General features: G+C 39.6%; 1 protein-coding gene across 1 annotated transcript in view; it reads right to left on the reverse strand.

The window, feature by feature from the left end:
* Positions 1-4,597: 4,597 nt before the first annotated feature.
* The window catches only part of ATP6V0D2 (ATPase H+ transporting V0 subunit d2), a 44,786-nt gene continuing 26,756 nt past the window's right edge, over positions 4,598-22,627 (reverse strand). Inside the window, exons 3-8 of the mRNA XM_032869095.1 lie at positions 18,305-18,483; positions 16,803-16,882; positions 15,335-15,412; positions 8,306-8,482; positions 7,031-7,108; positions 4,598-5,092 (exon numbers count right to left, since the gene is read on the reverse strand). Of these exons, the coding sequence (XP_032724986.1) occupies positions 4,931-5,092; positions 7,031-7,108; positions 8,306-8,482; positions 15,335-15,412; positions 16,803-16,882; positions 18,305-18,483 (754 nt within the window). The 3' untranslated portion in view covers positions 4,598-4,930. The remainder of the gene's footprint in view (positions 5,093-7,030; positions 7,109-8,305; positions 8,483-15,334; positions 15,413-16,802; positions 16,883-18,304; positions 18,484-22,627) is intronic.

Here is a 22,627-nt window from a genome sequence, read left to right on the forward strand (position 1 = left end):
AGGTTAAACCCTGCTGTTTCCATAGTGCCTGTGAGCTACATTTGAAATCAGCATTTATTTTCTTGTTCTGAGCCTATTCTTTCCTAATTAACTTATTTATATCCTACTGGGAAAATATGTAGGGAAAACCTAAAAGGACTAAGGTAGAAAAAGGTTAAAGCATTAATTTGAGTTTAAAAGAATATGCCCCTCATTCAACGTTCATGACATTTACTTTTACTTATTTTTCCTGGGGTAAGTTATCTTTAAAAGGAGTCTATTCTCCAGACTTCAACAGAGAGCTGATTTTGAAAGAAGTCATTTTCTCTGAATTGAGTGCTGACCTTTGCTTTATTTTTACAGAGGCATCCCTTCTCTCCTTGCTGCTGCCCTCCCATATTTTACAATTACGCCTGTCTTAAGTCGATTTATGCTTTCTGTGCGGCTCCAGAGAGGGTTAGCCTATGCCCAGCTGTTTTGGATTTACATACGACTTGTCTCTGCGAAGTCTTGCCCGAAAATGGCTTCATCAATGCAGGATAGCACAGGTTACTTTGTGAGCATAGAGATATACATTTCCTTCTAGGAAATACACCGATTTAAATTTCCACCTGCTCTTCCTGGATTTATAATATTTACCAAGGAGGTTATGCATCTGTCCTGCCTACTCCTCACTATTCCACATGATTCACTTTTACTTGGCTGTAAGCAATAACAGGTGATGAAGAAGATAGAGATGATTCATTTCTAGGTGCCATGAGGAAACGTGAGAGCACAGTTTTCTTCTTTTTCACCGAAGATGAAGGTTTAAAAGTAATTTTTCCCATTTGATCATTCAATCCTGAAGATAAGCTTCAGGAAATACCAGCTGCTTAGAATTTACTTTTTAAGACTTTTTTTTAAGAGCAGTTTTAGGTTTGTAATACAGCTGAGAAAGAGGTACAAAGATTTCCAAATTATGCCCTTGCTCCCACTCATGCATAGATGGCCTCCCCTGTTATCAACATCGTTCACCAGAGTGGTCCTTTTTTTTCCCTTTTTACCAAGGGTGAACCTATACTAACACATCATCATCCCCCAATGTTCATAGTTCACATTAAAATTCATTCTTGGTGTTGTATATGATAAGCTTGTGGACAAATGTATAATGTCACGTACCCATTATTATATTATCATAAAGAGTATTTTTACTGCTCTGAAAATCCTGTTTTGCCTATTCATCCCCGCCCCCATCCCCACCACCTCTGGTAATCACTAATTTTTTATTGTCTCCATATTTTTTTTTCAAAATGTCATATAGGTGAAATCAGATAATATATAGCCTTTTCAGATTGTCTTATTTCACTTAGCAATATGCATTTAAGGTTTCTCTGTCTTTTCATGGCTGGATAGCTCTTTTCCCTTTAGTGCTGAGTAATATTCCATTGTCTGGATGTACTCCTGTTTATCCATTTATCTACTAAAGGGCATTTGGTTGCTTCCAAGTTTTGGCAATTATGAATAAAGCTGCTATAAAGATTTATGTGCAGGTTTTTGTGTAGACCTAAGTTTCAACTCCTTCCTACCAATAATGAATCAGAGTTCCTGTTTCTCCCTATCCTTGCCAGCTTGGGGAGTTGCCCATGTTCTGGACTTTGGCCATTCTAATAGGTATGTAACTGTACCTTATTGTTGTTTTAATTTGTATGTCCCTGATGACATATGCCATGAAACATTTTCTCGCATGTTTCTTTGCCACTTGTATGTCTTCATTGTGGAGGTGTCTGTTAAGATCTGTGGCTCAGGGTGAGCAGGTGGCTCAGTTGGTTAAGCACCTGACTTCAGCTCAGGTCATGATCTCAGAGTCCTGAGACTGAGCCCCTTGTTAGGCTCCCCACTCAACAAGGAGTCTGCTTCTCTCTCTCTCTCTCTCTCTCTCGCCTCTTCCCCCTGACTGTGTTCTCTTTCTCTCTCAAATAAATAAAAAAAAAATCTTTTAAAAAAAGTTCTTTGGCTCATTTAATGATCAGGTTGTTTGCTTTCTTATTTTTTTTTTTTTAAGATTTTATTTATTTGACAAACAGAGATCACAAGTAGGCAGACAGGCAGGCAGAGGTAGAGAGGAGGAAGCAGGCTCCCTGCTGAGCAGAGAGCCCATTTTGGGGCTTGATCCCAGGAGCCTGGGATCATGACCTGAGCTGAAGGCGGAGGCTTTAACCCATTGAGCCACCCAGCTGCCCGTTTTCTTATTCTTGAGTTTTAAGAGTTTCTTTTTATGTATTTTGGATAGCATTATTTTATCAGATATGTCTTTTGCAAATATATTCTCCTAGTCTATAGCTTGTCTTGTAATTCTCTTGATTTTCTCTTTTGCACAGCAGAAAATTTTAACAAACTCTAGCTTATCAGTTATTTCTTTCCTGGATTGTGTCTTTGGTGTTGTATCAAAAAAGGCATCACCATACCCAAGATCACATAGGTTTTCTCCTATGTTATCTTCTAGGAGCTTTATAGTTTCATGTTTTATATTTAGGTCATTATATAGGTCATATATTTAAATCATAATCCATTTGAGTTATTTTTGTGAAGGGTATAAGGTCTGTGTCTAGTGCCTTTTTTCTTTTCTTTTTTTGCATATGGATGCCCAGTTGTTCCAGCGCCATCTATTGAAGGGACTATCTTTGGTCTATTGTATTGCTTTTGCTTCTTTGTCCAAGACCAGTTGACTCTATTTATAGATCAGCATTTATTTTTTAACCAATCCGCGAAGTTTTCACCTACTCTTCTTGCAAAAATAGTAACGTTGGTTAATGCATTGGATGGATATGAACATCAATCATTTCAAAAAGGAAAGTTGGATCATGTTTTGGATCATAATTTCAGTTTAGTATGACAGCAAACTGATTGTAACCTCCGTCCTTCCATCGTCTCCAAGATTGACATGACTGACCTTGCTGGCCAGGTGGGGAGCCCTTTCTACCCAAGCATGTGGCTCCATCCTGAAAATGCTTGCTCAGCTAAACAGGATGCCCTTCCAAAAGATGGAGGGGTATATGAGTACTTATATTTTATTTAAATTAAATCCTTTCTCATCCATTACTTTCTAACCTGTTTTCTTTTATTCCTTGGCCTATGCATGGAAGTTTTTAACCTGGAGTCTATGGACATCTAGGCTGCACTTGAATGGATTTTAGAGGATCAACAGTCTTTTCAGAAACCACTTTGGGGAATGTGCAGATGTCTATTATTCTCAGGGAAAGTGTTCATAGTGCTTATCAGATTCCTAAAGGGTCTTGTGAACCCAAATGATTAAAGCCACTGTTAACCACTCATGTTAAATTCTATGGCTCAGATAATTCTGATATTTTACAGAATTATACCTAACACAAGGGGCAATTAAACTGTGAAGTATTAACTCTCTATAACATGATTTATGTTTAGGTATTTGCATGTGTGGATATTGTATAACCTTCCTTTGATCTTTCTTCTGAAAAGCCTTTGAGGCTTTGAAAGTTTGGTTCAATATAAATCACTGTCATCACACCACCAAGGTGAATCCTTGTGTACAGCCACACGATCTGGACACCGAGAGCTGAGAATCACCATCATCTACTCTTCCATGCCTCCATAAATCTTAGGAAAAATATGACTGAATTAAAAAGTCTAATCATAAAGATTATTAAAATCTTAGCTATACATTTCCTTTTAATTTCCACTTCTATGTGGAATCTAAAAAAGGGCAAAAAGTTTAACTCCTAGAAATAGCGAGTAAGAAAAGTGGTTGCCAGAGGCTGGGGGGTGGGGAGATATGGAGGGGTTAGAGAAGAGGACAAACTTTCAGTTATAAGATGAATAAGGTTTGAGGATCTAACTGTACAACATGGTGACTATAGTTGATAACACTACTGTATAACTGAAATTTGCCAGGAGAGTGGAATTTAAATGTCCTCATGGGGGGTGCAGGGGGGCTGGGGAGGCAACTATGTGAAGTGATGGATGTATAACTTACTTGATGGGGGGAGTCTTTTATATATATATATGTATATATATATATATATATACATATATATATATCTCAATCAAAAGATTGATTTAAAAATCAATGTGATGATTTTATATATATATATAAAATCATGTGATGATTTAAAAATCAATGTGATGATTTTATATATACATATATAAATAAAAATCATCACATGATTTTATATATATATGTATATATATATATATATACATGTATATATAAAATCTCACATTGATTTTTAAATATCACATTGACACTTTAAATATCTTACAATTTTGGGGTGCCTGGGTGGCTCAGTCACTTGAGCATCCACCTCTTGGTTTCAGCTCAGGTCATCATCTTGTGTGTCATAGGACTGAGCCCTGCATTGGGCTCCATGCTCACCGGGGAGTCTGCTTTAGGATTCTCTCCCTCTGCACCCCCTCCACTTGTGTGTACATGCACTCTCTCTCTCGTTCTCAAAAAAATAAAATAAAATAAAATAAAATCTTAAAAAGAAAAGAAATACAATATTTTCAGCACATATGGTCAATACTGGCCTCGCACAACCCTGGATTTTTGTGGACCTAAGTGAAGGAAAAGTAAAGCAGATAGTAATTTGGGCCTGTGGAGAAGCAAGGGAAAGCAAGAGTAAAACACTTTAATTAGATCTGATTGTTAATACAACCAAACAAAAATAGGAAAAGTACCATAGGGTTAATTAGAATTAATGTCTAAGGTCTGGTAAAGAGTGAGACATAAATGTGGAAAAAAATTTAAGGCTGCTGGAAAAAAAAAAAAGAATCACTTTGTTTCTCTTGGTTTACTATGTTCCTAGTGGATCTGCAACTCATGAAGCTGCAGTGTGAATTATTTTTGTGTAACCCAGAGAATATAACACAATTTTTAATTTCCTTGGAACCTCTTCTTAATAATTAAGATGTTCTGCATTGGAAGCCCCACACTGGCTTATAAAATTGGAATGTAACTGTTAATTTTAGTTCGATGTCTTTGTGAAATGCATTCTGCTATCCACACAATATTTCTCATCTCTTGTTCCTTCAGCTTTGTGTATGCGTAAAACACGCCATAGTGGAACTGCCTGTTGAATGCCAGCACGTTCATTTGTACCTGAGGAAGGAAAAAAAAATAATAAAGACCGTCACTTATCAGGAGTATACAACATTTATGAAATGATATTAAACTTCAGACTGGCTTGTATTTGTACAGTGCTTATTTGTATTTAAATAGGCAACGTCCAGGGTTGCCAGGGTGGCTCAGTGGGTTAAGCCTCTGCCTTCAGCTTAGGTCATGATCTCAGGGTCCTAGGATCGAACCACTGCATCAGGCTCTCTGCTCAGCAGGGAGCCTGCTTCCCCCTCTCTCTCTGCCTGCCTCTCTGCCTGCTTGTGATCTCTCTCTGTCAAATAAATAAGTAAAATCTTTAAAATAAATAAATAAATAAACAAACAAACAAACAAACAAACAGGCAATGCCCAAATTGGACCAAATACAGGAAAATGGTAGCAATTCATCAAGTTCTAAAGGGAACTTTAGTGTCACTCTACAGATAAAGATAGACAATAGTAGTTTAAAAAGTAACTTTATAAAGAGTAAGTAAAATAAAGTGGGTTTATAGAATCACTAGACTAACTCCAAATCTTCACAGCACTGCTAGCACAAAGATTCCTGGGAAAATCTTAGTGTTTGTGTATGTATGTGGGGAACTTTGTAGCAAAAATATGGTTGGCTTCTAGCTAGTGGGCTTGCCTCATTTAGGTAAACCATTTTTCCTAGGCCACAACTTTGAAAATGTTAAAAAGGTTTGCAGGCTGCCTAACTCTCCTCCAGGGCAACGTCACAGGCCCCTGGAATTTGGAGTGAGTGGCATAAGGAGCGTTCTTAGGATGCTTGGTAGCAATCTGACATTCGGTTAAATTGTTGTTTTTGTTGTTATTGTTGTTTTTCTGCAGAAGGTACCTCAGTAAAAGACAACTTAAAAAAAATTGTGTAACTGATGCAAAGTCGAAATGGAACAATTCTTCTATTCCATTCCATTTTGAAAAAAGGATGAGAGGTACTGCGTCCCTCCTGCAGTTCTGAAAGCGTCAAGCTAAGTATTCAGGAAGTGGAAGACTTCCTGAAGACTTTTAGCAACAGACACTTATTTTTTCTGTGAAGGGTCACTTTCTTAACAGCCTTCTTTGAAGTGGTTGTGCAACAGTGTGAAATTTTAAAAACCTCCCTAATATATGGGATATATTGCATTGTTTTTACTTCTTTGTATGACAGGCACTAGAGAGGTCATCTTGGAGTAGGACTTAGAGAAAGAGGCCTGAACTGCTTTCTGGAGCCAGTCCTACTCTAAATTTGGGTAAAATTTCAGGGTTTTCTGTCAATCAACTGAAAGGGAAGGGCCAGTGGTTTTAGAGAAACGAATAAAACACACTAGAAAAATTCTCCAGATTTGAGAGAACTTATCTGGTATCCTCATCTCCCTCAAAAAAAGCCCTTTGTTGAATAGTTAATAGCCCAGGAATTGACTATAAATGGATTAAATACTCTTCTGTTTTTCAGGGAAAGAGAATAGTCTAGACTCTCCAGATAGAATTCCAGGCAAATAATTCCTAAGTGTTATAACTGTGTTCCTAAATTGTATTATAACCATAGACAAATCCTTCTTAAGGGATGGATTAGGGTGAGATGCACATAACAGAGTGTACACCATGAGGATAATCCATATATGATTATAAGAATGTCCTACTTCTGATTCTTTAGTTAATTATGGAATAGCTGCATTCTTTCCAGAGCTTCGCTATGAGTTCTGGATAGGACACACTGTGTTTTTGGCTAGGACAAGTCAACAGGAAGCCATCATATGTGAACCACTGGGCTTCCAAGGCAGAGAGACACTAAAACCCATTTGGCTGTCAAATTGTGAACGTACTTAATCAGCTGAATTGATCAACTGAAAAAAGAAGCCCCCCAAAAGAAAACCCAAAGTAAGAAACATCTAAAACTCAGAGTAAAAGCACACATAAGCTAATAGCATTTCCATTTATATCATACCTCATGCTCATAAAACACATCTTCCAATGTCTTTCCTCCACTGCCATCACCCACAGCCTCAAACAAAGGCTTGTATACCTAAAAAACAGAGGCTATTTTTAAACAGATTATCATTTCTTATAAATATGTATGAAGATATTTTCCTAGCAATATAGAAATGATGTCTCTCTTCTAATCTACCCAGAAGGACTGAATGTTTTTTTGTGAGATCTTTGGCCTCCTGAAAACAATACCAAAAAACCAAGATAAAAGAGTATGGATGGCTATCTAGCCTACTGGCTTATTCGGGTCTACAGGGCAAAAGGCAAGAGCAAGTCTACTCTGGATATACTTAGATGAGCTAATTTCTGCATTACGTTCTTAGGGCTGGCTAGGCACATTTTAGAGGATAAATGAATGCTATGGGTTCATGAACCCATCATGGGATGGGTTCATGGGTTCTTTGAAATGAAATTGATAAAATTCACATGGAATTTCAAGTGTGGGAGGGGTGGAAACTGGGGAGAAGCTCGAAATGTAATATTATGCTAAAAAGCCTCTTGTGATGACATAAGCTACTACAAAGATTTATGCAGTTTGCTGACTTCTCTTTCCCAGAAGGCTTCAGAAACCCATAAGAAAAGATAAGAGTGTCATCCCAGTTCTGGAAAAGTTACCCGGAGGGCATCATGTCACCATAAGTCAGAAGGAATGGAATTAGGGGATGAGCTGAGAAGCCGCAGGCTCTTAAGAGAGCATTTGGATGTGGAGTAGGGGAACAACATAGCAGCCCTCCTTTCATCCCCTATTTCTGGCCCTGATTAAAGGGAATGGTAGAAACCAGTATGTCCATATTCTCCCTTGCATTTCAAGTAGACATCCTGTACCTGAGTGTGTCTACCCAATGGGTTAGGACTGCTGGGTCAGGCTCTTTTTTTAACTTTGACATGAGCTCACATATCCAGAAAACTGCACCAGTCCCTTGGGGAACTTGCTCTATGAAGCACTTCAAAAGACCTGCTCAAATGACTGCTCCTTGGAGATTTAAACAAGTACTTGCTTGGCAGGAACCTCCAAAAGGAAAAAAAAAAAAAAAAAAAAAAAAAAAAAAAAAAAAAAAAAAAGAAAAACCCATGGAAATTTGAAGTACTTCTTTGGGAGAAGTTCTAGAATGACATTGCTTTCTACCTTAAGAACATAACTGCTTTAGAGAAGACATGTAAATTTAATGTGTGAACTTCTAAAGTACAGGTGATGAAATGTGAGAAATTCAGGGTGCCTGGTGTAGTTACGTACCCCATAATGCTCTGCTACTCTCCTCATCTGATCAAAGTCTTCTGCTTGAGCCAAAAGGCGCAACCCTTCAGGATAGAGCTTGCCACAGGTCGGGTAGAGGGTCTCCCGGTCGTCTTTGCTCAGTTCAGTGCCAAAGGAGTTAAGAGTGATGATAAAAGCACGCCTGTCAGCCTCAAACTGAATTTGCAAGACATGAAATCAGTGAAATCTAACCATGTATGAAATGCTATAAACAGAACCCTAAGTAGACAAATTCATTTCCACAGTGATTTGCTTTTCTTTCCAGATTTTTGTCTAATTATAATACAAACATGTGTTATTATGTTCCCTTAGCCTTTGTTTTTTTTTTTTTTTTAAGATTTTATTTCTTTATTTTGACAGAGAGAGAGAGAGAGAGAGAGAGAGCGCCAGCATTAGCAGGGGGGAGTGGCAGAGGGAGAAAGAGAAGCAGAAGCCCCTGCTGAGCAGGGAGCCCAAGGAGAGGCTGGATCCCAGGAGCCTGGGATTGTGAACTGAGCAGAAGGCAGCTGCTTAACCAACTGAGCCACCCAGGTGCCCCAACCCTTAATGGAGTAATTTTGCTTGCCAGAGAAGGATCACACAGTGTTAATGGTCCATGACTCTTGAAACCCCACTGAACTTTACCTCCCAGGCACTCTGCAATTAGGTACTCATGGGTCTCTTTCACATAGGTCACTAGAATCTCAAATGTCTCTTCCATAAAAATGGGAATAGTACCTATTTGCTGGGGTCTGTCCAGGGATAGGACAAGATAAGTGGAAGTGCCTGGCAGGGTGTCTGGTACAAAGAGTGTGTGTTGTAAGTGTTAACATCTCTTTCTGGTTCCTGATGTTAGGATTTTTTTTTTTTAACCTAATGAAGCTTTATGCTACTTACATTTGTTTGTACTTTGGTGGTTTTGGTTTTCTTCTTGAAAGTCCTAGGTTGGATATCAATCAGTCTAACTGTGTAGCTCAGGTTCATTTGGCCCAGGACAAGGTACCTTCCTCTCAGGCCTATCTCCTCACCTGGACCTCATGCTCTCCCAGGTGGGTCACATATACTCAGGTCCTGTCTTTGTGCTGAGCACCACTGGACACCTGAGCAACCAGCTCCATGTCAGGCCGATTTCCTCTAACCACTCAGTTTTTCTTGAAATTTCTTACTATTCCTTTCAACTCCATGTTTCTTCTGTCTCTTGGTTCTCTTCCTACTTCCTCTGACTATACCTTCTTAGTCTGTCCTTCATAGGATCCTCTCTGCCTATCATGGGAGTTTCTCATAGGGTCCTTGAGCTGAGAAATTCTCCATCTACCTGAAACACCCTGCACTTACAGTATTTTAAAATCTGGAAATTATTTTTCTCCTTACTACACTGTAAAATCTTTGAGGGAAATCATGTCACTCTTGTTTATTGTTTATTTTTTAATATCCAGTGCTTGAAATGTACAAAGACCACAACTATTTACTGAATCCAATACAGTGATCTGTGATTCTACTACTTTCAAAATTCTCCAATATTCTCTATAATGTTGCTACTCAAGGTGTGTTTCTTGGATGGGTAGCTTTGATGTCACCTAGAAGCTTGTTAGACATGCAGTCTTGGGGTGGCTCTGTCGGTTAGGAGTCCCACTCTTGTTTTTGGCTCAGGTCATGAGAAAAAGAAATGCAGAGTCTCAGGCCATTGTCCAGCCCTACTAAATCAGGGCTTGCATTTTAACAGGATTCCAAGGTTATTTGTATGCAAACAACAGCTGAAATAAATTGCTCTACTTTGATCAGCTTACTTTTGACGAATTAACAAATCCAGACTTGCAACAGATTTTACTGGAACTCTCTGGAACTCTCTGGTTAGAACAGGTGTTTCCTATCAGGAGGGTGAGAGTTGGTTCCTTCTGATCCTTTTGACTGACCTCATGGCAAGTATGGGTGACCCACAAGCAGGAAGAGACCTCATTTAGAAGCAAAGGCAGCCGTTCCTGGACCCTGAATGTAACTGTCAGGAATTTTAGGCCTTCCAGGGACAGAAGAAATGCAAGAGGGAGATTTCAAGGCAATCGGAAACCTTGAAATAAAAATTAGAGCAGGAGGACCAACAATAGAGTTAATTGTCCCACATGCCCTTTAATGTGCTTTCTAGTTCTAAGACGTTGGAGTTTTGTTTTTTTTTTTCCACTCCCCCCCACCCCAGTTTTATTGAGCAATCATTGACATGCACTGCTGTAGAAGATGTTAGGGTTTTCAGGAGAGCAGCAGGGTGGACTGTGGACTAGACAGCATTGCAGATGAGCCAAGCAGCAGAGGCTGCTGTAGAGGAGGAAGGCACATGAAGTTAGAGCACGACGCATGGAGGAATGGTCTTGGGCAAAGCACTGGGAAAGCAGGTGAAGAAGTAGGCTGCACTGGGTACCTGGACATGTAGTTGGGAAGAGAAAAGGCTTCACAGGCTACGCCAAGAGAGGACTTTGATTGATACAATAGGTTCTCTGAACTTGCCAACTTCATTTTCTTGTAAATACTTCTTTCTCTTTGCCTACAGTGTGTGTCCTTCCTTCCAGAAACCTCCATGTTGAAACCTTATGGGCACTGGAGGGTCCCATCAAATGCCACTTTTTTTTTTTTTTTAACAAGAAGCCCTTTTATTTCCTCCCCAATTTGATATGATTTCCTTTGAATTCCTATTATCCTTTAATTTCCCTTTTACTATAACTGCCTGATATATCTACCTTAGAAATTTTTTCTAGTCTGGAGGTTCTGTGCGTGCGTGCGTGTGTGTGTGTGTGTGTATTCTTAGTGAAAGGAGCTATAGTCTTGAAATTGTAATAGGGCTATCTTGTGTTTGACCATCCCTAAGCAGACAGTTTGACACAACATCTGATTACGGACGAGAGTAAATGGGTGGTATTCGATTTCACTTAAGCCTTCTCTGTCATTTATGGAGGGCTGGCTTCCTGTGTGGCACAGATGATGCCAGATGTCCTATGTCCTTTCACTCTTCCTTACACTCATTCATTTTAAAACCATAACTTATTTTGTGTTATTGTTGCAAAAGTATACCGTTGATGTATTCAAAATTATTATCAGTTGCACATGATCGAGTTGGGCTGATCAGGACACATTCTTGCCAGTTCATTATTGGAGGGCAGGAATACCTCGTGGGGGCAGTGGGTAGAGGGGCTGATGGCTGTGGAAGAGAGGGAAGCTAACGGGAATCGAACCCAGCCTCGCTAGCTCGGGAAGATGAAACACACTTATTCTAAGCTTGTTTTTCACTGTTTCGTTAAACATACAGGTTGTCAGAAGGGCAAATACAAATAATAAAAGGCACAAAGGCAAACGTTAAACTGCAGTACACTTGTCTTGAACATAAGTCAATTTCTTTTTTTTTTTTTTTCATGTGAAGTCACAATCTTGTAATTAGATCAAATTTTTGCATGCAAGGCCAGGTTAACAGTACTCTCTTCTACCATACTGAGTTTTCTGAAGTATCCTGTCAACTGAGATTAAATAAGGACAGACTTGGAAGAACTCTGTAACTGGAAGTGCGCTACTGGTGCACAAGTAAAACGGGGGCTAATTACATGATCTGATATATTTATGTTAATATGTCAATTTATTTATTTATTTTTTAAAATACATCAATTTATATAAATCTGACAGATCTCTTCTGATCATATCATTAGAAACATCATAACTGCATGCTATTGTAATAATGCTTTTACATAAAGATAGTTAAATGTACTTTTATTTTATTTTATTTTTTTAAAGATTTTATTTATTTATTTGACAGAGAGAGAGAGAACACAAGTAGGCAGAGAGGCAGGCAGAGAGAGAGGAGGAAGCAGGCTCCCCGCTGAGCAGAGAGCCCGATGCGGGGCTCCATCCCAGGACCCTGAGACCATGACCTGAGCCGAAGGCAGAGGCTTAACCCACTGAGCTACCCAGGCACCCCTGTACTTTTATTTTTAACACAGCTTGAAGAAAACCTAATCTAATGTGGTAGTATCATGGGCATAGGAAAGGCATAATGGGAACATTGGGTATATAGTTTGATCAAACCCTTACAGTGATAAGGATTCTTCTAATACTGTGCTGTCCTTTCTACATTACTGAGGATTACAGAGACATAATTCTTACCTAGTTCTTATTTTTATAGCACATGCAATATGATCTTGCTCATGAATTAGCACTTTAAAAGAAAAAAGATTTTATTTATTTGAGAGAGAGAGAGAGCACAAGCAGGGGGCATGGCGGAAGGAAAGGGAGAAGCAGGCTTCCCACTGAGCAGGGAGCCCAATGCAGGGCTGGACCCCAGGATCCTGGGATCATGACTCGAGGGGAAGGCAGATGCTTAACTGAGTCACCCAGGTGCCTCGAATTAGCACTTACTTTTATCCAACAATTGCAAATGGTGAAGTTAATGTAGAGGTAATATAGTGGACAAACACAGAGGATCCGGAGCTAGGCTACCTGGGTTCAAATTCTGATGTTACCACTTATCAGCTATGTGTCCTCTGGCAAGTTACTAGCCTTCTTTGCACTTCAGTTGCCAGTTCAGAGAAATAGATACTAAACCTCATGTTGTTGTGTTGTTTTTTAGATTTTCATTGTGCTGTGTTTTTTTTTTTTTTTCAGATTTTTTAATTTATTCATTTGAGAGAGAGAGAGAGCACGAATGGGGGGAGGGTCAGAAGGAGAGGGAGAAGCAGGCTCCCTCCCGAACAGGGAGCCTGATGTGGGACTTGATCCCGGGACCTGGGATCATGACCTGAGTCGAAGGCATATGCTTAACCAGTGGAGCCATCCAGGTGCCCTCATTGTGCTGCTTTGAGGTCCAAGTGAATTCAAGTATATAAAGCAGCTAGGAGATTATCTGGCACATAATAAATGTTAACTATTAATAGTGTCATTTTACATCTTCTGTAAGGTTATGAGTTTTGCCATAGCTCTTATTTCACATATTTTGTATGTATAAAGCACACAAGCCATTTCTAAACCACAGGAATTATGTCAGTAGAAATTACATTTTCAAGCCATAGATAATGTGGCTTCTTATAGGGTAGCTAGCAGTTAAAAATTTATGACAAGGAGAGTGCTTCATAGGGCCAGCAGGTCACTTATGTTATGTGATCAGAATGTCTGAAAGAGACTAGCTCACTTTCTGACATTTAGTATACCATAAAAAATGTTATTTATTTATCCATGCCCACTTCCTGTGTAATATAGATAAAGGCAAAAAAGATTTCTTGGAGTTTTCCAGTGATAAATTGTTACTTCAAGGACTGCTTTTGCTTGAAGAGTTTCGACAGGGGATAGCAAAGTATCTTTAACTGTAAAATTTTAATGATTAGATGTTTTGAAGGAACTAATTTTATCATATGCAGTTTTAGAAATTAATTTAAAATATATGCAGATGAAGTTATTCAGGTTTTTTGTTTTTTCCTTTTTTTGCCTAAAGGGCAGTTCTTATCAGGCTTTTTCTTTGAAATCAGAAGTCATTGAACTATTTAATCTACCTACCAATGAAGTCACTGTGACAGGTAATCTAATGATTAAAGACATTCTTTTTTTTTTTTTTAAGATTTTATTTATTTATTTGACAGATAGAGATCACAAGTAGGCAGAGAGGCAGGCAGAGAGAGAGAGGAGGAGGAAGCAGGCTCCCCGCAGAGCAGAAAGCTGGATGCGGGGCTCAATCCCAGAACCCTGGGATCATGATCTAAGCCGAAGGCAGAGGCTTTAACCCACTGAGCCACCCAGGTGCCCTGATTAAAGACATTCTTTAGACAAAACTTAGTTTCACAGGGCAAAGCAAAGGGCTTTTTTAAGTCTACAATGGTGTCTGCCTCCCGGCTGCCCCTTATCCAAGTGAAGCCAGCAGAAGAGATTTGTATGAAACATAATACAAACTATGCCCAGGATATCCCCAGATCCTTCTGAGCTCTGGCCTGAATCTCTGAGATCCACACATGCAAGCAAGAACATCTCTGAGCACAGATGAAATCTGTGATGATAAAGAAGAATTAAAAAGATTATAGCATCAGTCAGAGAGGCAGGTTAGAAAGCAGTGGTGGCGCCTGAAATTTAGTGAGCATGCCATCTGTGAATCACCTAACCCAAAGAGTTTTCCTACCCAGAGCAGAACACTTGAGGATTGTTTGAGCCTCCTTTATTTTAGGATTTATATAAGGAACAAGGCCTACAGTGGACTTTGGTTCCACATTGTGAGAATTCCCAGCTTGCCCAATGTTGGAGGGAAGTTGCGTTATTATTACAAGTACTCATGGTCTACCAATTGCTCATAGTATACCCAAATTTTAACTAATTATAATCTACTTCGTTTATATTACATCAAAATGAATCATGACCAAACTTCTATAAGCATTATTCTTTTCTAATTCCAAAATTAGAATTTCTATGTAGAAAACTTAGAAAATGTCACTCTTAACTGAAGGCATGAAATGACATATATGATGAAATATGTTATTTTATTTTTATTTATTTATTTATTTATTTTTAAAGATTTTATTTATTTATGTGACAGACAGAGAGCACAAGTAAGCACAGAGGCAGGCAGAGAGAGAGGGGGAAGCAGGCTCCCTGCTGAGCAGAGAGTCCAATGTGGGGTTCGATCCCAGAACCCTGAGATCATGACCTGAGCTGAAGGCAGAGGCTTCAACCCACTGAGCCACCCAGGCGCCCCTATTTTATTTTTAGATAAAGGAGCTTTTTAAAAAAATTTTATTTATTATTTGAGAGAGAGACAAAGAGCATGAGAGAGAACAGGCATAAGCAGGGGGGTGGAAGGAGAGGGAGAATTAGGCTCCCTGCTAAGTGGGGAGCCCAACATGGGGCTTGACCCCAGGACCCAGGATCATGACCTGAGCCGAAGGCAGATGCTTAGGTGACAGCCACACAGGAACCCGCAGATAAAGGAGTTTCTAACATAAAGATATATAAGTACAATTATGTAAATGAAAAGTGTGTAAGCACATTATTTGGCATAAAGAAATTCAAGGACTTTCTTACCTCAAGAATGGGACACATGATTTCTGCTGTGACATCACCATGATTCTTACAGAATTTATAGAATGCCTCGAGGTAAGACTTAAGAAGAAGAAAGATCATAAAACAATAAAATGAAGATATTTTCCTTTGGAAATTTGTAGATCAGCTTTTCATGGCTTATTAAATACTTTAATGGAGCTTGAATTACTTGGGCGATATTTTATTACAAATTTGATACAAACTTTCACATTGAAGCATGCTGCACAGCTTTAAAAAAGAACAAAATTGTATTTATCGTACCTTATGATTCCTTAATAAGCACTTTTTTTGCATGGTTCTTGGGTTTATTTCACACGGTTAACTTTTGGTACTCTAATAAGAGTGCCAAGCTCTTTTATGAACTCACCAAGGAGTTCTAGATTTGGTCTTGTGCTGACATTTAATCTCTCTTGGTGCCCAGGAGACATGTTTGGGATGGCTTTGAACATGAAGGACACATTGGAAGGCAGAGTCTGGGCTAAACAGTTAGACTGTTTGCATCCCAACTCAATTACTAGCTAACTCACTTCTGCCAAGTAAATCTTACCTCTCCATGTCTCTGCTTTCTTATCTGAGGACTGGGGAGAGCAGAGAGTTTTGCTGGCTAGATTAGGTGAATTAATGCCTATAATCTGCTTAGAACAGTGCCTTCTGTTAGCTGTATCTCAAGGATGCCTTCTCTAAGTCCATACATTTCTTCACAAAAAGGAAAATTACCTGCGACACAGTGCTTTTGAAAGGACCATATGTTTTAGCATAACCAGTTATATAAATGGCATGAGCGCATACACTCATTTAGTTACTCTGTGAGATTGTCCAAAGATTCTATGGTTGTATGAGTGAAAATAGCCAGATTTTGCTCAGCCCAAAGGACACAGAGCTACTCAACATAGTTCAGACAGAGAGCTGGCCTGGTTGGCAAGGTGAAATTCAAGGAGGACAGAGATGGATACTGTGTAACACAAGGATCACTAGGTATGCTCATTGTTTTATATTTTATTTTTCAAAATTTTTTATTTTTAAGTAATCTCTACACCCAACATGAGTCTCAAACCTACAACCCTGAGATCAAGAGTTGCAGGCTCCACCAAATGAACCAGACAGGCACCCCTGTATGTGGGTTTTTAAGAAATGGATATGGTTCACCTTCCTCATCTGTCCACCCACCCACATCCATCGATCCAACTGCTACCTTTTATGTCCCAGGCAAGGAGCTAGGAATGAAGAGAAGAACGGGGTACATACTTCCTCTCAAAAATCTTGCTCTTTCAGGGGAAGCTGACATTTACGTACTGAACTAGAAGACCAGGACCATAAAAGCTGTATTACAAGCCCGCAAAGCTTCATAATTGCAGAAATTGGCTAATGCACAAAGTAACTTTTAATGAAGAACTCTGGTTAAGATGTATTATGTCATAAAGAGACACACAGTATTTTGGGAGACACTTACTTTGTACAGTTTGTTGCGCAGTAATTCAATATTCAGTTCATCAAGGGTATTTTCAGACATACAGTCTTGAAAGAATGGAGCTGAAAGCAGAAATTACCACACAAAATAAATTAATTCAAAGCATGATTATTAACTGTAGAAAAGATTTCCTGAACATCTCACCCTGAGCTCACTCCTGACCAGAACACTGTGCAGTGGCAAGCCACAGACTGGATCCAGCTACCAGTAACGATGAGAATAAGAGTCATTATTTACTGAGTATTTACTGTGTGCCAACTGGTCACTGAACACTGCATCTATTTCACCTTATTTGATCCTGACGACACCTCGGAACTATTCACTTTATGGCTTACTTTTTGAAGCCCCCTCCTCACCCCTCATCTCATAGCAGCATTTATCATTTGCAGCCTTACTATGTGCTAAGCATTGAGTTGTACTAAAACTATGTCCTATTTAGTTTTCAAAGCTCTTTTATACTAAGATACTAATATTTTTAAAATGAGGAGACTGAGGGGGTACTGCACTGCTCTACCTCACCAGGTTGGGACCAGGCAGAGCCTGGAGTCAAATATCCATGATTATAGACTTACCCTCTTTCCACCACACTCCCTTAGCATCACACATTTAATGATGGCCATTTTTTTTTTTCTTTTTAAAATTTCTGTTTTCGGGGCACCTGGATGGCTCAGTGGGTTAAAGCCTCTGCCTTTGGCTCAGTTCATGATCCCAGGGTCCTGGGCTCAAGCCCCGAGTCAGGCTCTCTGCTCAGCGGGGAGCCTGCTTCCACCTCTTTCTCTGCGTGCCTCTCTGCCTACTTGTGATCTCTTTCTGTCAAATAAATAAATAAAAATCTTTAAAAAAAAATTTCTGTTTTCAACAGCAAAAATTTTGTCACATGGTCAACAGTGAATTGCTATGAATTGCTACCCTCCAGTTTTCCTGACAATAACATATATAAAATGATCCTGCTAGCATTTTGAATGCTAGAAATATTATCAGTGTTAAATTATAATGAAATTAGCATTTATTTCATCATTGCTTCAGGTCATTTGACAGGTGCCCCAAGCATCTCAGAAAAATGGCATTCCTCAACTTCCTAAAACAAAACACTGCCACGATACAGCCTTATTTAGACAGAAGTTGAAAACCAAATGATAAGGAATTAATCATATAAAACCGAATTAGAAAATTAATTTTTTTGAAAAATTACAAGTTCTATCATTTATTTACTATGATCTGGCACAACATACAAAGGTTTGGAGGTTGGGAGGTGAGCCCCAGATTCTACTTAGCTACCAATGGTTCTTATGTGATTCCGGGAAGGTTACTTTCATTTGTTGTCAATGAGGGAGCCGGACTAAATTATTTCTTAATGTCCCTTCCATGCCTAGGAATCTGTACAGTATGACATCGGACTCATGGAGAAAAGGAATTGAATGTACATGTTCTGATGACTATGAAAACATGCAGAGGGAGCGATATAATTGCTTACATGTTCATACCTAGTGGTGTTTCCACCAGAACAGCATTAAAGAGATCAGAAGGTGTCTCCGCAATGTTGACTGCTTCCATTTCTGTGAAACGGCCCAAAGGGTGGCACTTGACCAGAATTTCTTTCACAGATTTTTTTTGCAATGCACCATTCATCAGTAGGATCACATTGTCTATCATGTAACTGCACCTGGTTTAGAAGAAGGCTCGAGCATTAGGAAGTCAACTGTATGAGAATATGAAGCATACCAAAAGTTAAAAAAAAAAAATATATATATATATACATATATGCATATGTATATATATATAGTTCAGGCACATATTCTTTCACTACGGAAATATATGGGGTTTGAGAGCTGTGAAGGGGGTAAAATATCTGACTCTCTGGAGATATCATAGTTTGAAAAATCAATGTTATTGTAACTAAGTAAAGCTAAATAAAACCTAGGCTGGTGGTAATAGGCAGAAAACGACCCATATATTTTAATTGCCAAATGTAGTAGGGTGAGGATGAGTGTGAAATTGTGTGTTTTCTCAGAACAGACTATGATGGGCTTAGGAAGTTGAGAAACACAGATCTGGAGCATTTCACTCTATCTTAAAAACTTACTTTTTAGATCGCAATAAAGCCCAACGCTGATTTGGAATTTGAAATATTTTAAAATAAATAAAATACTTATTAAATTTAATATTAAATATTAATATTTTATTTATTAGAAATTTAAAATATTCCATATTCTTTTCCTCCTATGAAGACTAGGTAGTGAACTTTCTAGCTGTTTTCTCCCAAGTTCTCCAAAAGTCCACAGGTTCATATTTTATGTGATTATGTTGCTCAATATAAACTCTGTCTGGGATATCCTGGGTGCATATGCTTGTTCAATCATGTGCTCATCGCCCAAGATATTCCAAGCAGTGAGGCTGAGAAGCAGAAGAAAGAGTTCTTTACTTTGCAGAGAATATAGTTTGAGGGAGGAACTTGACAAAGAATCCATTATGGTAAATTGTAACAAAGCACGGATGCTAGACAAATTATAGGGTGGTGTGGAGATTCAGATCGGGGCACCGAAGCAGTCTGGGATCAGACTTCCTAGGGAGTGATATTCAGGCTGAAACTTGTAGAATGAGTAGGAGCTGTCCAGGCAAAAATGGCTGGGAATTGAGGGAGAGAAGTATTCAAGGCAGAAGGAAGAGCATGCAAAAAGCCCCAGAGAAAAGAAGAGAAGAGTTTTCTGCCTGGCACTGGGCAGTGCAGGTGGGGCCAAGGCTGAGCATGCAGGGTTTTGACAGACAAAATGAGGAATTTGGGGGTGGAGGGCGATGGAGGGTGAATGCCTTTAAACAGAAGCGGGTGTTATGATCTTGCAGAATAATGATTTAAACAGGAGAAGGGATAAACAGTGAGGTGCTTCACAAAACTTATTTAATCAGGATAACAACACTATGATGATAATAGGTACTGCTCTTCTCTCCACTTTATAGATGAGGAACAAGACGGGCCCAGAGAGGTAAAAATTCCACTCATGGTGACACAACTAACAACTGAGACAACTGAGAAACTCAAGAAGTCTGCTTTTGGAATCTTCCTCTTAGCCATTATACTATGCTGGGTTTGTTTAGCTGTCAAAGATGATCCATAGGTTTCTAGGTTTAACAGATCGTGAAGCCATTTACTGACATGAGAGCATTAGAGGACGAGCAGGCTGTAGTGAGAGCCGATGCTTTGGACAGAGTGAGCTTAGACGCCTGCGAGATATCTAAGAGGAGATGCTAAATAGGTTTCAGAAGTCAGAGTCCTGAAGACAGCCAGGACCAGACATTTGGGGGTTTAGTAGCATAAGTTTAATGGTGGAAGCAGAAGTCTTGGGATGGTTGGGATCACATCTTAGAGTGCACATGAAGAGTTCTGCCCTGAGAACCCCGGAGAACCTCAAATTCGAGGACCTTGGTGGAACCTGAGAAGGAAAGACCAGAGAATAGGAGGAAAACCCAGGGATGGGAGGGAATTTTAGAAATTCTAGGAAGAAGTGGCCAGAGCTTCAAATGCCACAAGAAAGTCAAGGTAGACACTGAAATGTCCATAAGATGCAGCAACTTACAGGTCATCTGTCAACAGTCAAAACACTTCCAGGACAGTTTATTAGTGGAAGGGAAAGGGGAGATGGTGACAGAAATGTGACTTGTGTATTTAAAGTGACCAGGAAGTAGGGGGACCTGGGTGGCTCAGTGGGTTAAAGCCTCTGCTTTTGGCTCAGGTTATGGTCCCAGGGTGCTGGGATCGAGCCCCACATCCAGCTCTCCGCTCAGCAGGGAGCCTGCTTCCTCCTCTCTCTCTGCCTGCTTCTCTGTCTACTTGTGATCCATCTGTCAAATAAATAAAATCCTTTTTTAAAAAAATAAAGTGACCAGGAAATAAAGAGGTCTAAAAAGAAAAAAAGAATTCAAACTACAAGCTGATCTTAAAGGAAGGGAAAGATAGCTCCACGGAGACCCAGGGGCCAAGGGGCTTTGAACTTTGGTCTTTTTTTGTTTGTTCGTTTTTTAAGATGGGAGAGAAGAGAAGGTGTTCCAGTGCTGTGAAGAAAGGAGGAGCTGAGAGGGTGAGGTTTTGGATCAAGACACTGAAGGGGCTGTCACCTGAGGAGCTGAGGTCCTTCAGGTCTGACAGTGATGGGACAAACCACAGCCACAATTCAGGCTTGAAAAACAACCAGGTAAAAATAAGCCGAGCCCCTTAGAAGCACTGTCACTGGAGTCCGGCTGCATGGGTCACAGACCTTGCGCGCAAGACTGCATTTCCAGCTGGAAGAGAGTCTCCCTCATTGTGGACCTTTACAATTTACTCCAATAAAAAATTCTATCTGAAGAAATTTAGAAGCAGGCAATTATCCCTTTACAAAAGGCACATGACTCTAAAAATTTCTTCATCTCCCAAACAGCAGTACCAAATTTAGCCATTACAGAATTTTAGATTCCTTTTTATCTCTTGAAAATGATATTAAAAAGGAAGTGCTTATTTAACTGTCCCTTTATGGCTCAAAAGCTATTACCTGAGAGGAGAATCGCTAGCACTTAATAATCCTTAGCAGGCTCCAGACATTTAATTGTTCCCCACAGCACCTCTGTAATGTAAAAGCCTATGAGCTATCAACATTCGCGACTTGCAGAGGACTATTAGACCACGCTGACGGGCAGCCAATGTCTATGCTATACGGATTTAGCCCACAGGTAACACTCACGCCTATGTCTTTGCAGTGTGTGTGCCCATGTCTGTATTGAGTTAAACATTCTTTTCAGGGGCATCTGGCTGGCTCATTCCATAGGGCATGAGACCCTGATCTCGGGGTCTTGAATATGTGCCCACATTGGGGGTAGACTTCACTTAAAAAATAAAAGAAAATAAGAATCAAAAAATATTTTTTACTAATAGGCTAGACTCTATATACTGCAAAGAGCAAGGACTATAGGGCCTGGATTCTGTTTTACTTCTACTCACTATTTAAACTGCTTTGTTTCTAAGAAGGAACAGTGACACCAGTTCTCGTAGTGTTGTTCAGAAAATGGGAGTGAAAACGCAGGACTCAGGCCATGGCGGGAGGCAGAAGGAGTCCTGTCCCTTTCCTCATCCACATTACACATATGCACTGGGTATATAATTCTCGTTGGCTCTCTGGGGTGGCTCTCTGGGGTGATGCGGCCAGAAATGGTTTCCTTTCTTCTGCCTATAACCTTTGTAGACCCTCAGAGCCACACACAGAGCAGTTAGGAATAAAATCACTGCTGATCTTGCTTGAGTAATTTTTGAATTTAAAGACAGCGGGGCGTTACACTAGTTCAAAGTCCTCATGTTTTAGATAATCGTGCTCGTGTGTAGTGACAGAGCCAGGAGGAGCTGGGCTAATTTTTCTCTCACTAGTGGTCTGGACAAACACCCTCATTTATAGCCCCTGCTAAATATTTTATTCTGTAACTCTAATACTGGCATCTGTGAAAATCATGAAGTCCCCCTAAAACTGGGATGCAGTTACTCCAAAAATTTTAGGCTGTAAAAATTGTAATTTTTAAAATGCCAGCCCTCTTGGAGGTTTTTCCTGTGTGTCAGGCATTACATGTGTGTTCTCATGCAAGCCTCACAACTCAATACTGTAAGGACCGCTATCACCACCACTTTAAATACCTTGTCCAAGGTCACACTGTGAGAAAGAGGCAGAGCTGGCACCCCAAAACCAAAACTCCAGCTCCCATCAGATTTGGAAAAAAACAGCTCAAGGCAGGTGATATTTTAACATTTCCTTTTGATCTTAGTGCTGTTCTTTCTCTTTTTTGCCCCTGAA

Source organism: Lontra canadensis, unplaced genomic scaffold (genome assembly GCF_010015895.1).
Source record: "Lontra canadensis isolate GAN:19392208 unplaced genomic scaffold, GSC_riverotter_1.0 scaffold37, whole genome shotgun sequence".
Taxonomy (NCBI): Eukaryota; Metazoa; Chordata; class Mammalia; order Carnivora; family Mustelidae; genus Lontra; species Lontra canadensis.